The sequence below is a fragment of the Aquarana catesbeiana genome, linkage group LG01 (assembly GCF_042186555.1).
Source record: "Aquarana catesbeiana isolate 2022-GZ linkage group LG01, ASM4218655v1, whole genome shotgun sequence".
Taxonomy (NCBI): domain Eukaryota; kingdom Metazoa; phylum Chordata; class Amphibia; order Anura; family Ranidae; genus Aquarana; species Aquarana catesbeiana.
In genome coordinates, this window is record NC_133324.1 from 39,379,167 (window position 1) to 39,394,838 (window position 15,672).

General features: G+C 41.7%; 1 protein-coding gene across 1 annotated transcript in view; it reads left to right on the forward strand.

Moving 5' to 3' along the window:
- LOC141127762 (vomeronasal type-2 receptor 26-like) overlaps positions 1–14,915 on the forward strand; it is a 138,330-nt gene extending 123,415 nt beyond the window's left edge. Inside the window, exon 6 of the mRNA XM_073614914.1 lies at positions 14,023–14,915. Within this exon, the coding sequence (XP_073471015.1) occupies positions 14,023–14,915 (893 nt within the window). The remainder of the gene's footprint in view (positions 1–14,022) is intronic.
- The last annotated feature ends 757 nt before the right edge of the window (positions 14,916–15,672 follow it).

Below are 15,672 nucleotides of genomic sequence, written 5' to 3' on the forward strand. Positions count from 1 at the left end.
TATATTATATGATATTATATTAAATGATATTTACTATAATAATAACAAGATAATCTACTTATTTACAGATGTGGTGACCAACCCAAAGATATCTACCAAAATTAAAGAAAGGAGAGAAATATGCAGTTAACATTTATGGGACCTATGCAGAGTCTCCACTTGTTGGTGGACAACAGGGTAGCACCAGGAAAATATATTCAGACTAGTGTTTCTCAACATTTTTCCAGAAGCAGCACTCTTTAAAAGTATGCAAAATCCAGAGGCACCCAGTCTACAATATAAAAAATGTAAATGTCGCTTATCAATAGAAAACCTGAACCTTTGATGATGCACTTAACTACCTTGATTAATTAACTTCCCATCAAAAGCCTCTCTTCACATCAAAAATCCCTCAACATGTCGGAGTCCACCCTATACATCTGATTCCTCCCTGCATGTCAAATAGACATGTGCGGTTCGTTTTGTTCCAAATAAATATTCCGAGAGATTTTTCGTTATTTCGAGATATCCGAACACCCAAATTACAGTATAAACGAAATGTAACAAATGCTCCGAATAGCGAAACTAAATTCATTCCAAAATTCATATAGAATTTTACATTGAACTCCAGCCAAATTCTAACTGTAAACATATTTCTGAAATCAAAGACTGTGTGTGTAATTATAGTACCATTTCCAAATGATGCTGTTTTTGTTAAGCCAAAGGAGATTTAAAGAGTCATTGTAATCATTTGATGAAGATTTTCCTTTTGTTAGTTCACTTTGCCACATTCAAATCGAAAATAAATAAATAAATAAAAAATTCAAAATGTATCGATTTGAACGTTGAATTTAAAAAAATTGAATACAAATCCCAAATGTGAATTGAACGAATCAACCAAATTTAACAAAACTAAATAACTAGATTAACCAAATCTTTTCGTCATGCACATGTCTAGTGTTAAAGTCCCCATTATATGTCAAAGTCCTCTCATCATATCAGGTTCTCCCCCATCACCAAGTCTTCTTATCACAGAGCCCCTTCAAATCACAGAGCTCATCACACAGTCCCCCCATCATACAGTCCCCCATAACACAGTACTCCCAATCACACAGCCACCTATTCCCATTAAACACCTCCAGCAGTGTTGTAGAAGGTGGGAAGTGGATCAGGTCTGGAAGAACCAGACTCCCATCCTCTCCTGAAAGATGGGGTGGTTTTGCATGCCACCTGTTCTGGATTAATAGTATAAGTTGCCATTTTTGCAGGCAGCCTGGCTGTCAACTCTATAGCAACTAATGACACGATTCCTACTGCCCCAGATCATTATTGGTTATTATGGTGCTATGAGCAAAATTGGTTTACCCACAAGTTCCCAGAGCTGAAAAACACCAGTAAATGTATGCACAAATAACATTATCGCTATGTGATCACATGAACAAAATGTCAAAAAAGTCACACGGTACCTGGGCCAATCACAGCACCCTGTACCATGAGATTAGCTGTGGCAAATCACAGATCACAATTAAATCAGCTCTCACAAATGGTTCACCCATTCCTGACAGATGAAAATGCTGCTGTTATAATGATCTTTATTGTAACAGCAAAGTGTAAAAAAATAAATAATAATAATAAACCCTGATCATCCCCCTAAAGTAGTACTGTATTACTATGTTGATACTGAACTACTCTGATTAAAGTATGTAGAAAAAAATAAGTAAAAACTGGTAATAAAAAATGTTTAAAAAAAAGCTAATAAAAAAATATATATTTCTTTATTTTTTTAACGGCAGGTCAGCCTTATTTTGTAGGAGGAGTCTATTTAAACCCGCCCTCTATCCTCCTTGCCTGTCAACGGTGTCTCTCGTGTATGTTGCTTCTTATGTTATGCGTAATTTCCGGTGCGACTATCGGATGTCATATCCGGTTTCAGTTCGGCAAGATGGACGTGCGGCGGCAGTGGTGGTCGTTCTTTCCATTTCTAATGGGCGGACACAGGTGTCGATGGGGGGGCGCCGGTGGAGAAGGGGCCAACCGGTCCGGGTGTTCTGTTGCCGCAGCGGTTGGTTTTTCGCTATGGACGGAGGTAAGGGGGAGACTCTCTCTCCCACCTGATGGTCCGCTGGGTGCTCGTTGGGGGTTCATCCATGGTGTGGAGGTTGTTGGCAAGGGGGGAGTGGGTCACTCAAGGAGCTGGGGCCCGGCGGCGTGTGCTTGTTGCAGGGATCCCCAGTGTCTTCACTCATCTTGGTTCAGGGAGGGAGGGTGCAACCAGCGCACGTTTCCCCCACTGTGGCTCTTGGTAGCTGGGGGGGCTTGGTTGAGTGGCTGTGGGGAGTCCACATGGTGTACGGGGGAGGGGCAGTTTGAGGTCTGCCCGTTTTCTTGGTGTGACTTAGGAGGCAGGGGCAGAGCAATGTCCGCTCCGCATGGCGTCAGGAGGGAGGCGTGGGATCTGTTGCTGCTAGGATGCTCAGCTGCCAGGTTTTGTCATTATGACATTAAATGCATGGAAGGCGTGCAATTACGTTTCTCATGCAATTTATGTTTCTCATGCAATTTACATTTCTCATGCAATTTTATGTTTCTCATGCAATTTACGTTTCTCATGCAACTTTTTTAGTTTCTCACGCAACTTTCTTTTCTCAGGCCAACTCACGTTTCCTTGTTACTCACATTTTTTTCCATGTTACTCACATTTCCCTTGTTACTCACGTTTTCCCATGTTACTCGTGTTTCCCTTGTTACTCACATTTTCCCATGTTACTCACGTTTCCCATGTTACTCACGTTTTCCCATGTTACTCACGTTTTCCCATGTTACTCACGTTTCCCATGTTACTCATGTTTTCCCATGTTACTCAAGTTTCCCATGTTACTCACGTTTTCCATGTTACTCACGTTGTCCCATGTTACTCATGTTTTCCCATGGTACTCACATTTTCCCTTGGTACTCATGTTTTTCCTTGGTACTCACGTTTCCCTTATTACTCACGTTTTCCCATATTACTCACGTTTCCCCGGTTTCTCACGTTTTCCCATGTTTGTCACGTTTTTCCATGTTACTCACGTTTTCCCACGTTACTCACGCTTTCCCATGTTACTCACGTTTCCCATGTTACTCACATTTCCCATGTTACTCATGTTTCCCACATTACTCACGTTTTCCTATGTTACTCACATTTTCCCATGTTTCTCATGTTTTCCCATGTTTTCCCGTGTTACTGACATTTCCCATATATCTCACGTTGCTCATACAATTTATGTGCTCGTGCAACCTACATTTCTCATGCAGCCTCGGTTCTCATGCTGCTCACGCTACTCATTGTTCTCGTTCAGTACATTTCTTCACGCAGCTTACATTCCTGTCACAGGTTACTTTTCTCAGTCTGCTCATGTTTCTCACGCAGGTTATGTTCCTCACCCAGTTGCATGTTTTTCACTCAGTTCGTGGTTGTTATTTTCTTCATTTGGCTGGGTACCGTTCATATATATTTGTCATCTTGAGTTTACATCTTCACGGTTAAATCATGGCATTCTCCACTGCAGTTACCTGTCTCGTTTTCAGGTTCGCACGGTTTGAGTTGGTCATTTTTAATTGGCTTGTGCAGTGGCAAATCTCCTCATCCATGTTACATACGTTACATCTCGGTTTCCGTTTCATAAGTTATCACTTGCCTAACAAGTTTTCAGGTTCATAGGCCTGAGTTTACGTTTTTAATTTGCCTGATGTGCCTCAGGTAACTTGGCCTTGCTAGTTTCTTGAGACTGGTACGTTTCAGTCCGGCACAACGTACATTTCTTGTCATCTCGTTCATGAGTCAGGTGCATTCACACGTTAGTGCTATGCCCCTGAGCTGCATTGGATGGCAGGCGCTGTTCTGTTGTATAATGTTCAGCGCTCTGTTCATGCCCTTGAGTGGTGTTGGATGATAGGCGCTCATTTATAGCTTGATCATGCGGTCACTTTTTAATTTAATTTAATAATTTTTTAATTCACATGTGAATTTGTATTCACTATATGTCATCAGACACTTGAGCAATCAAGAATTTTTAACCCCCTGAGTCGGATGGCATGGCAGGCGTCCTGCTCGCCGCCTGTCCGCGCTTATCTGAGCTTTTTTTAGCCTTGTGTTTTCACAGGACGATGGGCCGGCCAATGACGCAATACTGTGTCATCTGTTGCCACCCTTATCCTGTTTCTTTGCTTTCTTTTTTTTTGATTGGCCATGCTGAGTCACGTCATCTGTTGCTAATCAAGTATATTCCAATAGCTCCTTGGAAGCAAACATGTTTTAGAAACTGACTGCTTCCAACCACGTACAGAGTAACTTAATGCTTTCTCCTCACATGTCAGTGTTTTTTGTGTCTCGTGCGCATGCGCACAGCACACTGCACGATGTACACACACTCTGTTCAGCTGTTGGTGGCTAAAGTGATCATATCCCCTCTGATCCACCCACCAAATCACATATATATATATATAGCGTGCGGTTGTAGCTGTAGCCATGCCTCTGAAGACATCCGTTAGGAAGAAACATGTCAGGCAGGCTGACATCCGTACACTGATTGCTGCAGCCGATTGACCTTTCTTTGATGCATGCTGTTTTGAACCTCAATTGTAAGTTATTACATTAAAGTTTTTTACATATCATTACGGGCTTCACTATGGGTCCTTCATTTCTCTCTCTGGGTTTATGATGACTACATGCCTGTGAAGTGATCATTGGGAGTTGTATATATATGAAGGAAGTTACACGGAGGTTGTTGTCTGACGAGGGATTCTGGTTGGCTGGATTCGCTGGATGCTTTTTGAGAGATAACCATTCATGCCTAATCCTTATTACCTTCTGGTAAGCAGACTACATTATCACGTGGTGACGAGTGACTTCTCTACATCTTCACACTATATTTGGTGATTGGACTCCTCCCACTCTTCAGATTTTTTTTGAACTGTGCAATGTGCATTCGCACGTTAGTTCTCTCGGCAACACTCCACTGCAGGGTTACCTATCACGTATGGGTGCCAAAGGATTGAGATAATCGTTTCTAACTGGCTTGTACATTGGCAAGTCTCCTCATCCGTTTCTTACATGACCACGTTACGAGTTCATACCTCATGACATCTCACTACTCATATCACTTGCCTGACACGTCTTCAGGTTGCATAGGCCTGAGTTTACGTTTTTAATTTGCCTGATATGCCTCAGGTAACTCGGCTTGGCTAGTTTCTTGAGACTGATACGTTTTCAGCCTGGCACAACGTACATTTCCTTTTATTGTCATTTCATACAGAAGTCAGGTTCATATCTACACGTTTAGATCTCACGGCAATGCTCCACTGCAGGGCTAATTATGACGTTCATGGGTTCCAAAGGTTTGAGATAATCTTTTCTTATTGGCTGGTGCAGTGGCAAGTCTCCTCATCCGTTCTCACGTGTCTTTCATCACAAGTTCATACATCATGTCATCACACTTCTCATGTCACTTGCCTGACACGTCTTCAAGTTGCATAGGTCTGAGTTTACGTTTTAATTTGCCTCACATGCCTCAGGTAACTCGGCCTAGCTAGTTTCTGGAGACTGACACATTTTCAGTTCTGCACAACGTTTACTTTGTCTTTTATTCACGGTCACCTTTATTTGAGTAGCGGTAAGGGATGTAAGAGTTTTTTCCTTTTTCTTAGGGTAGGTTGTGGTTCGACTGGTTAACGCTTGTTTATGACAGTGTTGTTCTCGTTTGCTTAGGTCATGTCACAGGCAACAGATATCGAAGACTTTGCTTCCATCCATCCTGCTCAGGTTAGAGGTTCTGAACATGGTAGCACGGCCTCCTTGAAACCTCCCGGTTCAGCTGTCACTCTGGCAATGGCATAGGATCAGGTGGTGGGGTCTGTGTTATTTTGCTACTAAACTACCCTTTGGGTCCTAAACCAACCGTTGGCCTTTGGATACTTTCATACTAGCACTCATCTGGATACTCTCCCATGTAGTATGCTGTCATGTAGTCATCCACTATCTGGACACTTTCATCCTCATCTAAGTTACCTAACAGGGTCCCGCCGATCGGGAACTAACATCACTTTTCTCTGTGCTCACATCCCTCTGACGGCAAGGGAAATGGTAGGCTCGGTGATTGCACGGATAATCAGTCCACCTCAGGTGTTGTACAAAACAGATCCAGGTCTTTACTCTTTGTTGTTTGTAGGCTGATTTGGCTGCCCTTTCAGTTCCTTCTTTACATTCACTATAGGTTCATCAGTGGGGTAGAGCATACAGCAGCAGATGCTCTGTCCCATTTTAGTTACCCGCCTTTTTTCCAGCAGGTCCTAGTCATGTACACCTGTGCTAAACCATCCCGATTTTTCCTGCTACAGATGAATCTTGATCAACAAGTCATTGTCAGTTTAAGCCTAGAAAGGCTGGTGACATGGCCTGGGATACCTTCCAGGCTTTTCCATCTCGGTATCCTAGGTTCTATTGTCACAAACATTCAATATCTACTTGCTTTCGTTGCCTTTTTTTGCCACTCTCAGCTCAAGCTTTCCACAAGCTGGTGCCCGGTCACAGTCCTAGACCAACTCGTGGTGGCAACAGCGGAAGTACCCAGGGATAGGCCACTTTGCCTTTCCCTAGTGCTCCCTTCTTCACTAGCGCAGTACATGAAATGTCGCCATACCCAGCTGCCATACCTAGGTTTGGCTATTATTTTAGGATAGGTGCAGTTTCTGCTGCTTCTCACCAAGGGGTCCGTGTTCCACGTTGTGGAGTAGTTAGGTAGGTGAAGTTCAGCATGCATCTCCGGATACAGATCCACTTGTTGAGATCTCATGGGCTTTCATGCGTTTGGCTGCTCAATGTCACATACGGTTACTTTTCATCAAATCTTTTGCTAGCTCATCCTACTGTCTTATTTTTGCCCCCTTTTAGTTATAATGACCATGTGATTTTTGGTATACCCCAGGTCACTTTTCCCATTTCCCCTCAGACCTTTCCTAATATGGTTACATGAGACTCTGAGTACAAATGGAAAGCTGACCGCAGGTCAGCCTGATTTTGTAGGAGGAGTCGGGATGTATTTAAACCCGCCCTCCATCCTCCTTGCCTGTTGACGGTGTCTCTCGTGTCCCACCCACCCTTCCCCTTTTTTCTTGCTATTTCTTCTCTTTTACTTCTACTTGGGTATGCCCCCTTTTAGGCATACTGACCATGTGACTTTTGGCACACCCCAGGTCACTTTTCCCATTTCCCCTCAGACCTTTCCTAATACGGTTACATGAGACTCCGAGTACAAATTATCACTAGTCAATATCCCTGATCACCACCACATCAGTCATATGATGATGCTGTACTGCACTGGTGACAATATTTTAAAAAAGTAAAAAAAATAGTGACGAAGAAAACAAATTTTATTGAATTAAATTTTTAAATATTGAAACAAAAAATGACTACTTCAAAAAACTTGCCATGCCTCTTACTAAATGCCTTAGACTGTCTACTTTCCAAAAAAGTGGTCATTTGTAGAAGATTTGTATTGTCCTGGCATTGTATGGCCTCTAGAAATGAGAGAGGCCATCAGTACATCAGAATTAATCATTTTTCAAATATATACTGGTCTAGTATAGTCATTAGAAAAACTTCTACAACTTCTATATATAAAAATAACATTTAACCCATCCTCATCCACCAATTCTCATATTAAAATCTTTAAGAACATGGACTGAGGAGAAGAATAAATTCAATACCTTCGCCATCTCCCCATCCTTTGTAACCAGATGTCCTTCCTCATTCTTTATGGGGCCAATATGGTCTGTCCTCCCCTTTTTACTGTTTACATACTTAAAGAATTTCTTGGGATTTTTTTTGCTCTCCTCCGCTATGTGTCTTTCATGTTCTATCTTAGCCGTCCTAATTGCACCTTTACATTTCTTGTTGCATTCTTTATAAAGTCTGAATGCTGAGGATGATCCCTCAACCTTGTATTTTTTGAAGGCCTTCTCCTTTGCTTTTATATGCATTTTTACATTGGAGTTATGCCATCCAGGATTTTTGTTCGCTCTTTTAAATTTATTACCCAATGGGATACATTGGCTAATGCCCTTATTTAATATGCTCTTAAAGCAAACCCATCTCTCCTCCGTATTCTTTGTTCCTAATATTTTATCCCAATTTATGCCTTTTAGCAAGGTTTGTAGTTTAGGGAAGTTGGCTCTTTTGAAATTCAGTGTCTTTGTGTTCCCTTCATGTTTCCTATTTGTGTGATTTATACTGAAACGAATTGACCTGTGATCGCTGTTACCTAAATTGCCCCGTATTTCCACATCCGTGATCAGGTCTGTATTGTTGGTAATCAGTAGATCCAGTAATGTTTTATTTCTAGTTGGTGCGTCTACCATCTGACCCATAAAATTGTCCTGCAAGACATTAAGGAACTGGCGAGCCTTAAATGAATGCGCGGTTCCCTCCGCCTAGTCTATGTCTGGATAATTAAAATCCCCCATTATGATAACACTTCCCATCCTTGCTGCTAACCCAATTTGTGATAGGAGATCCGTCTCCACTTCCTCCCCCAGGTTAGGGGGCCTATAGCATACTCCCAGTATTATTTTCCCCTTAGCTTCATACCTTTAGAGCTCTACCCATAAGGATTCCACCTCCTCTCTAGCTCCCTCAGTGATGTCATCTCTCACATTCGCTTGTACATTATTCTTGATATATAGGCATACCCCTCCCCCTTTTTTACCCTCTCTATCCTTGCGGTATAGGGTATACCCTTGAATGTTTGCCAGCCAATCATGAGAACTGTTGAACCAGGTCTCTGAAATTCCCACAAAATCCAAATCCTTCTTGTACAACAGTATCTCTAGTTCACCCATCTTGTCCGCCATGCTCCTGGCAAATGATATATTGCTCAAACATGCCATGGGAATATGTGAAATTACACCCCAAAATACATTCTGTTGCTTCTCCTGAGTACGGGGATACCACATGTGTCAGACTTTTTGGGAGCCTAGCCGCGTACGGGACCCCGAAAACCAAGCACCGCCTTCAGGCTTTCTAAGGGTGTAAATTTTTGATTTCACTCTTCACTGTCTATCACAGTTTCTGAGGCCATGGAATGCCCAGGTGGCACAAACCCCCCCAAATGACCTTATTTTGGAAAGTAGACACCCCAAGCTATTTGCTGAGAGGTATAGTGAGTATTTTGCAGACCTCACTTTTTGTCCCAAAGTTTTGAATTTGAAGTTTTTTCTTGTCTTTCTTCATTTTCAAAACAAATGAGAGCTGCAAAATACTCACCATGCCTCTCAGCAAATAGCTTGGGGTGTCTACTTTCCAAAATGGGGTCATTTGGGGGGGGTTTGTGCCACCTGGGCATTCCATGGCCTCCGAAACTGTGATAGGCAGTGAAGAGTGAAATCAAAAATTTACACCCTTAGAAATCCTGAAGGCGGTGATTGGCTTTCGGGGCCCCGTACGTGGCTAGGCTCCCAAAAAGTCCCACACATGTGGTATCCCCATACTCAGGAGAAGCAGCTGAATGTATTTTGGGGTGCAATTCCACATATGCCCATGGCCTGTGTGAGCAATATATCATTTAGTGACAACTTTTTGTAATTTTTTTTTTTGTCATTATTCAATCACTTGGGACAAAAAAAAATAATATTCAATGAGCTCAACATGCCTCTCAGCAATTTCCTTTGGGTGTCTGCTTTCCAAAATGGGGTCATTTAGGGTGGTTTTGTACTGCCCTGCCATTTTAGCACCTCAAGAAATGACATAGGCAGTCATAAACTAAAAGCTGTGTAAATTCCAGAAAATGTACCCTAGCATGTAGACGCTATAACCAATAAGTATACGCTTATTGCCATTTTTTTTACCAAAGACATGTGGCCAAAAACATTTTGGACTAAATGTATGACTAAAATTGAGTTTATTGGATTTTTTTTATAACAAAAAGTAAAAAATATCATTTTTTTTCAAAATTTTTGGTCTTTTTCCGTTTATAGTGCAAACAATAAAAACCGCAGAGGTGATCAAATACCATCAAAAGAAAGCTCTATTTGTGGGAAGAAAAGGACGCAAATTTCGTTTGGGTACAGCATTGCATGACCGCGCATATAGCAGTTAAAGCGATGCACTGCCAAAATTGGAAAAAGTCCTCTGGTCTTTAGGCAGCCAAATGGTCCGGGGCTGAAGTGGTTAAGGAAAAAGGACTTGATCATCAGACCAGCTGTCAAGGGTGGGGGAGTAGTGATTTGGGATAAACAGGACCAAAAATAAAAGGATAAAAAGAATCCTATAAAATTCTAAATTATTTATTTTTACATTTGGTGTGGGGTTCCCCATAAAATCCATACCAGACCCAAAGAATTGGGGGGGGGGCACTTAATTTTTTTAAATTGCTGGCAATAGTATTGTATTTCCGGCAATTTAAATGTAATTTTTTTCACTTTACAGGCAGACTAAGGGGGCCCCCAGGCACTATATTTAAATTAATTTTTAATTTTTATTGTTTCACTTTAAACATCTTTAAAATCACTACTCCTTAAAAAACAATATTCAAAAAAAGATGTTCATTGATAGTATCAAAAATGTTTATTTTTTTTTTAAATGAAAAGAGTGGCGTAAGGTCCCCCCTATGCATACCAGGCTCTTTGGGTCTGGTACAGATTTTAAGGGGTACCCCATGCCAAAATTTAAAATAAATGGCATTGGGGTCCCCCCCAAATCCATACCAAACCCTTATCCGAGTATATAGCCAGGCAAAATAGAAGAAATGGCTGCACTCTGCAATCAATCAAAATTCTTTATTGGAACATCCCAAGTGCTAACAAGAACAGAGAGCTGGAAGACGCATTTACCTTGGGTAATGATTAAGCGCACCTGAAGTGTGTGAAACGTGTCTACCAGCTCTCTGTTCTTGGGTAATGATTAAGCGCACCTGAAATGTGTGAAACGCATCTACCAGCTCTCTGTTCTTAGCACTTGAGATGTTCCAATAAAGAATTTTGATCGATTGTGGAGTGCAGCCATTTCTTCTATTGTGATTGCATGCGGAGGCGAGCCGGTGCGGGCACCCACCAGATCATCAGGCTTCTTGTCTCACCTGGAGTGGCGAGTTTTCTTGTTTGGATATAGCCTGGCAGGCCAGGAAAGGGGGGATGAGCAAGCGTCCCCCCGAACCATACCAGGCCACATGCCCTTTAACACAGGGGGGTGCTTTGGGGCAGGGGGGCTCTGCCCCCCTGCCCCAAAGCACCTTTTCCCCATGTTGATGGGGACAAGGGCCTCTTCCCGATAACCCTGGGTGGTGGTTGTGGGGGTCTGCGGGCAGGGGGCTTATCAGAATCTGGAAGCCCCCTTTCACATGAATATAGGGTACATTGTACCCTTACTCATTCACCAAAAGAATATCAAAAATAAATAAAAACAGTGCACAGGTTTTTGACAAGCCCTTTATTAAAAAAAAATAAAATAAAAAAAACAATGTCCCCCAATGTAGAGTCATCATCAATCACAATGCCTGCCACAACGCCACACCCAAAAAAAGAAAAAAAGCTCTGCCCATGACCGCCGAATGCCTGCTTCGCCGTTTGATAGTTCTTATCCCCACAGCAGACCCCTGCCTGCCCCAAATCACCCCCCATTTTGAAGGCATGTGGCCTGGTATGGATTGGGGGACCCCACGCCGTTTTTCTTTTTCACTTTTTTTTAATTGTCGGCAATGGGTTTTTATTTTTATTCAGCTGTCAACAGGGAAGCCCACTGACAGCTAATGACTCATCCATTGTTAAGGACAGCCCTGCTCCTTAAAAACAAACTATTCACTGTGCCCTGATTAGACAAAGCTTTGACCAATTAGGGCTTAGAATGCACTTTACAGTGCGCAGTGCATTGTGGAGCGCTCGGCAGGCGAATATCCTGCCTGGCGCCCTGCAAACTTGGGTGTTCACTGAACAGGCGATGTTTGTGCCAAACTTTTGCTTGGTCTGAACCGTTCGGCCAACTCTAGTTGCTAATATGAAAAGTAAACTGTTACTTGATACTCAACCTAATCTTGAGTATGGGTTGTCCCTTCATCACACATTTTTAGATGCAGCATTTTCAAATTAAAAGGTAATTAAAAAACACTGGGGTATTTTACATAATGACCCCATTTTTTGGTCCTACACTATGAGAACAACCGCAGGTGGTGTTCAGAAGAGCACCTCATTTATGGAATAAATTAGCCCCAAATGTGCTTGACCTTCCAAATGCAATCTCCTTTTTAATTGACCTGCAAGGCTTTTTCCCATGCAATAAATAGGTTTCCTGTAGGGAGAATGGTATTAGGAAGGTAAAAATATGGACTTCTAAGCTGTAAATGCTTTCAAAATGTTTCATTATCTTATTTAACCACTTCTCGCCCACCATATAGCAATATGATGTGCGTAAAGTGGTTTAGTTATCCTGACTGAAAGTCATATGACGTCCAGCAGGATAAGCCGCGAGGCGAGCGGTGGTGTGGTGTGTCAGTCTGATGCACTGCAACTCCAATCTAGGTAAAGAGCCTCTTATGGAGGCTCTTTACCATGTGATCAGCTGTGTCCAATCACAAAAAAAAAAACAACAGAATACCAGCGCTAAATTGTGGGAACCTGTGAAGCAGTCAAAAATATGGGAATAAAAATCAATAGATGAGGGTCTGTATCCCGTGCAGCTGGAAAAAAACCCATAACTGGTAGAAATGGATCAAACAAGAAAAAAACAGAACACACCAGTGCTCAAAGGGTTAAAAAAGCAGTCCGCAGTTCATAAAAAATGATTGAAAGATGAGTAAGTTTATTCAAAATAGTAGCAGATTATAAGAAATGCAGTCTTGTTCACTTGCAATAAGATAAAACAAAAAAAGAGGGGGGGTTCGGACATCCGAACCCAGCAGGAACACAGATGGCTGTTTCCTCTTTCAGCTACTGATCTCCCTCTCTCCCCCTCCTTCCATTGTGTTGTGAACATTCCTTGAGAGCTTTTTCGGTATAACTCCTCATTGCTCAGTGGACTGCCTGAGACGAAGTAAGCCCCCCCCCCCCCCCCCTCTTTTTTTGTTTTACTATATTGTAAGTGAACAAGACTGCATTTCTTATTATCTGCTACTAATTTGAATAAACTTACTCATCTTTCAATCATTTTTTATGAACTGCGGACTGCTTTTTTAATCCTTAGAGCGCTGGTGTGTTCTGTTTTTTCTTGTGTCCAATCACAGCTGAGCAAAGTGTAAACAGGAAAATTTGTTTATCGGCTTTTCCTCTATCGCTTCTGACAGACATGAGTACAGGAGAGTCGATTGGCTACTCTCCTGACAGGGGGGTCTGCGCTGATTGATTATCGATTCAGCCCCCTCGAGAATGCCCACCCAGGACCACCAGGGACACCACTCAGGACCACCGGGAATGCCCAACATGATGTCCACCTATGACCACCAGGTATTTTTGAACAAAGTGTCTTTCTGTCCAAGTTCTCCTTATGAAGGCCTCTTCTTACAGCAGTTGTATCTGCTATTGCCCAACACCGAGCTATAAATGTCTTTCTGTTAAAAAAAAAAACAGATTTCAGAATGTTCATCGATTGTTCTAGTAATCAATAGGGTCAAGTCAATGTTTGCTTTTGTCTGTAGCAATTACAAAAAATCAAAGAGGCAGGGTGGACATATTTCCTCGAAGAAACTAAATTCTAACAGTAATTGTGGTTTCTGTTCCCATAATCAGATGTTAAAAGCAACTGGTAGTATGTGATCTGTGATCCCTTCTTGGGAGCACAGATCACATATCTAGTACGTGATCCAGCACAGCAGAGCCACCGTGCCGCAATACAAGTAAGTGATACGGTCGGCAAGTTGTTACATCTATATAATATTTATATTGTATTTATTATTTATTAGAATTCCTTTCACTCACAGCTTTGATGGAAATTCAGTTGCTGGCTCTGATGCAACACAAGACAATTTTGTTTTCTCAGAAGCTCTGACCCAGATACTCATTATGTTTGTATTTTTCTTCCTGCAGACAGTGAAAACTGCATGAAATGTCCTGATGAAGAATGGCCAAATGAGAAGAAGGATCGGTGTGTTCCAAAATTGGTGGAATTTCTCTCCTACACTGATGATAACATTGTTGCAGTATTTTCAGCTGTCTCCATCCTCTGTTGTCTTCTGACTGGTTTAATATTGGGGATGTTTATACATTATCAGGACACCCCCATTGTTAAAGCTAATAACCAGAACCTGAGCTATCTTCTCCTGGTCTCCATCATGCTGAGCTTCCTCTGTGTCTTCTTGTTCCTCGGCCATCCAGTAGATGTAACCTGCATGCTGCGTGTAACCTCTTTTGGTGTCATCTTCTCAGTTGCTGTCTCTACTCTCCTTGCCAAAAGTATCATGGTGTGTATTGCTTTTAAAGCCACCAAACCTGGGAGTCCCTGGAGGAAATGGATGGGAGCCAAACAGCCTAATTTTATCATTTGTGTGTTCTCACTGGTTCAAGTAATAATCTGTGTCACTTGGTTGTCTATTTCTCCGCCCTTCCAGGATCGGGACACTCACTCTTATCAGGGGAAGATCATCATTCAGTGTAATGAGGGTTCAGTTATCGGCTTCTACTCTGTCCTGGGATATATGGGGCTTCTGGCAGCTGTGAGTTTCATTATAGCTTTTTTAGCCAGGATATTACCGGACAGTTTTAATGAGGCCAAATACATCACCTTCAGCATGCTGGTGTTCTGCAGTGTCTGGATTGCCATGATCCCGGCCTATCTGAGCACCAGAGGGAAATACATGGTGGCTGTGGAGGTTTTTGCAATAATAACATCAAGTATTGGACTTCTTGGCTGTATATTTTTCCCAAAATGTTACATCATTCTGTTCAGACCTGATCTCAATGCAAAAATAGCTATCCATTAATATGTATGGCGCAACACTGGGTTACCAATAGTTATAGCAATATCTCTATTATTGTTATTTTTCCTATATTGCTAGTGTATTGAGAATGAAATGTTAAATTTGGACATTTAATAATCACCTCTCCTTTGGAAGTTGAGTTATTTTTTTTCTCTGGACACCGCTGGTATCAGACACTTTGGGTTTGTTGAAAACTTTATCCCATGCTGAATGTAGTGGTTTCTCCTACCAGCCGATACATCACTACAGAACAATGTAGTGAGGAGGAACCACAGTGACCAGAAGGTGACAAAGTATCCAAAACATCCTAAACTATCAGAAATCAGAGCCACCCATTACACTCCCCACCTTCCAGAAAGATCTTTTATAAGCTGATTATAATGTTATTATTACAGTGTCAAGGTCGCTTTAATTATATTTTATGTAGATGACTCTGTCTAAATTAATACAGATATTTTGTTAGTGTATTCTAAATTCATCTTTAATATTATTTAAAGTTGATGAGAGCATGTGCTCAGTAAGTTCACATTTTAAGTGGTAAGTTGACTTTATTTTAAAGGGTATTTTCTTTCTAGTACCTAGTAAAAAAATAATGTCCTTGTATAAATTTCTTTGAAAACTGCTGCTACAAGGGACTACTTGGCTTCTCCATTCAATGCTGCAGAGACAACACTCCTACTCCACATCTTGCCAGATCCTGATATGAAAACTTCCAAAGCTAAAAACAGGTTCCAGGTGCTCATTGATCAATCAGAGGTTT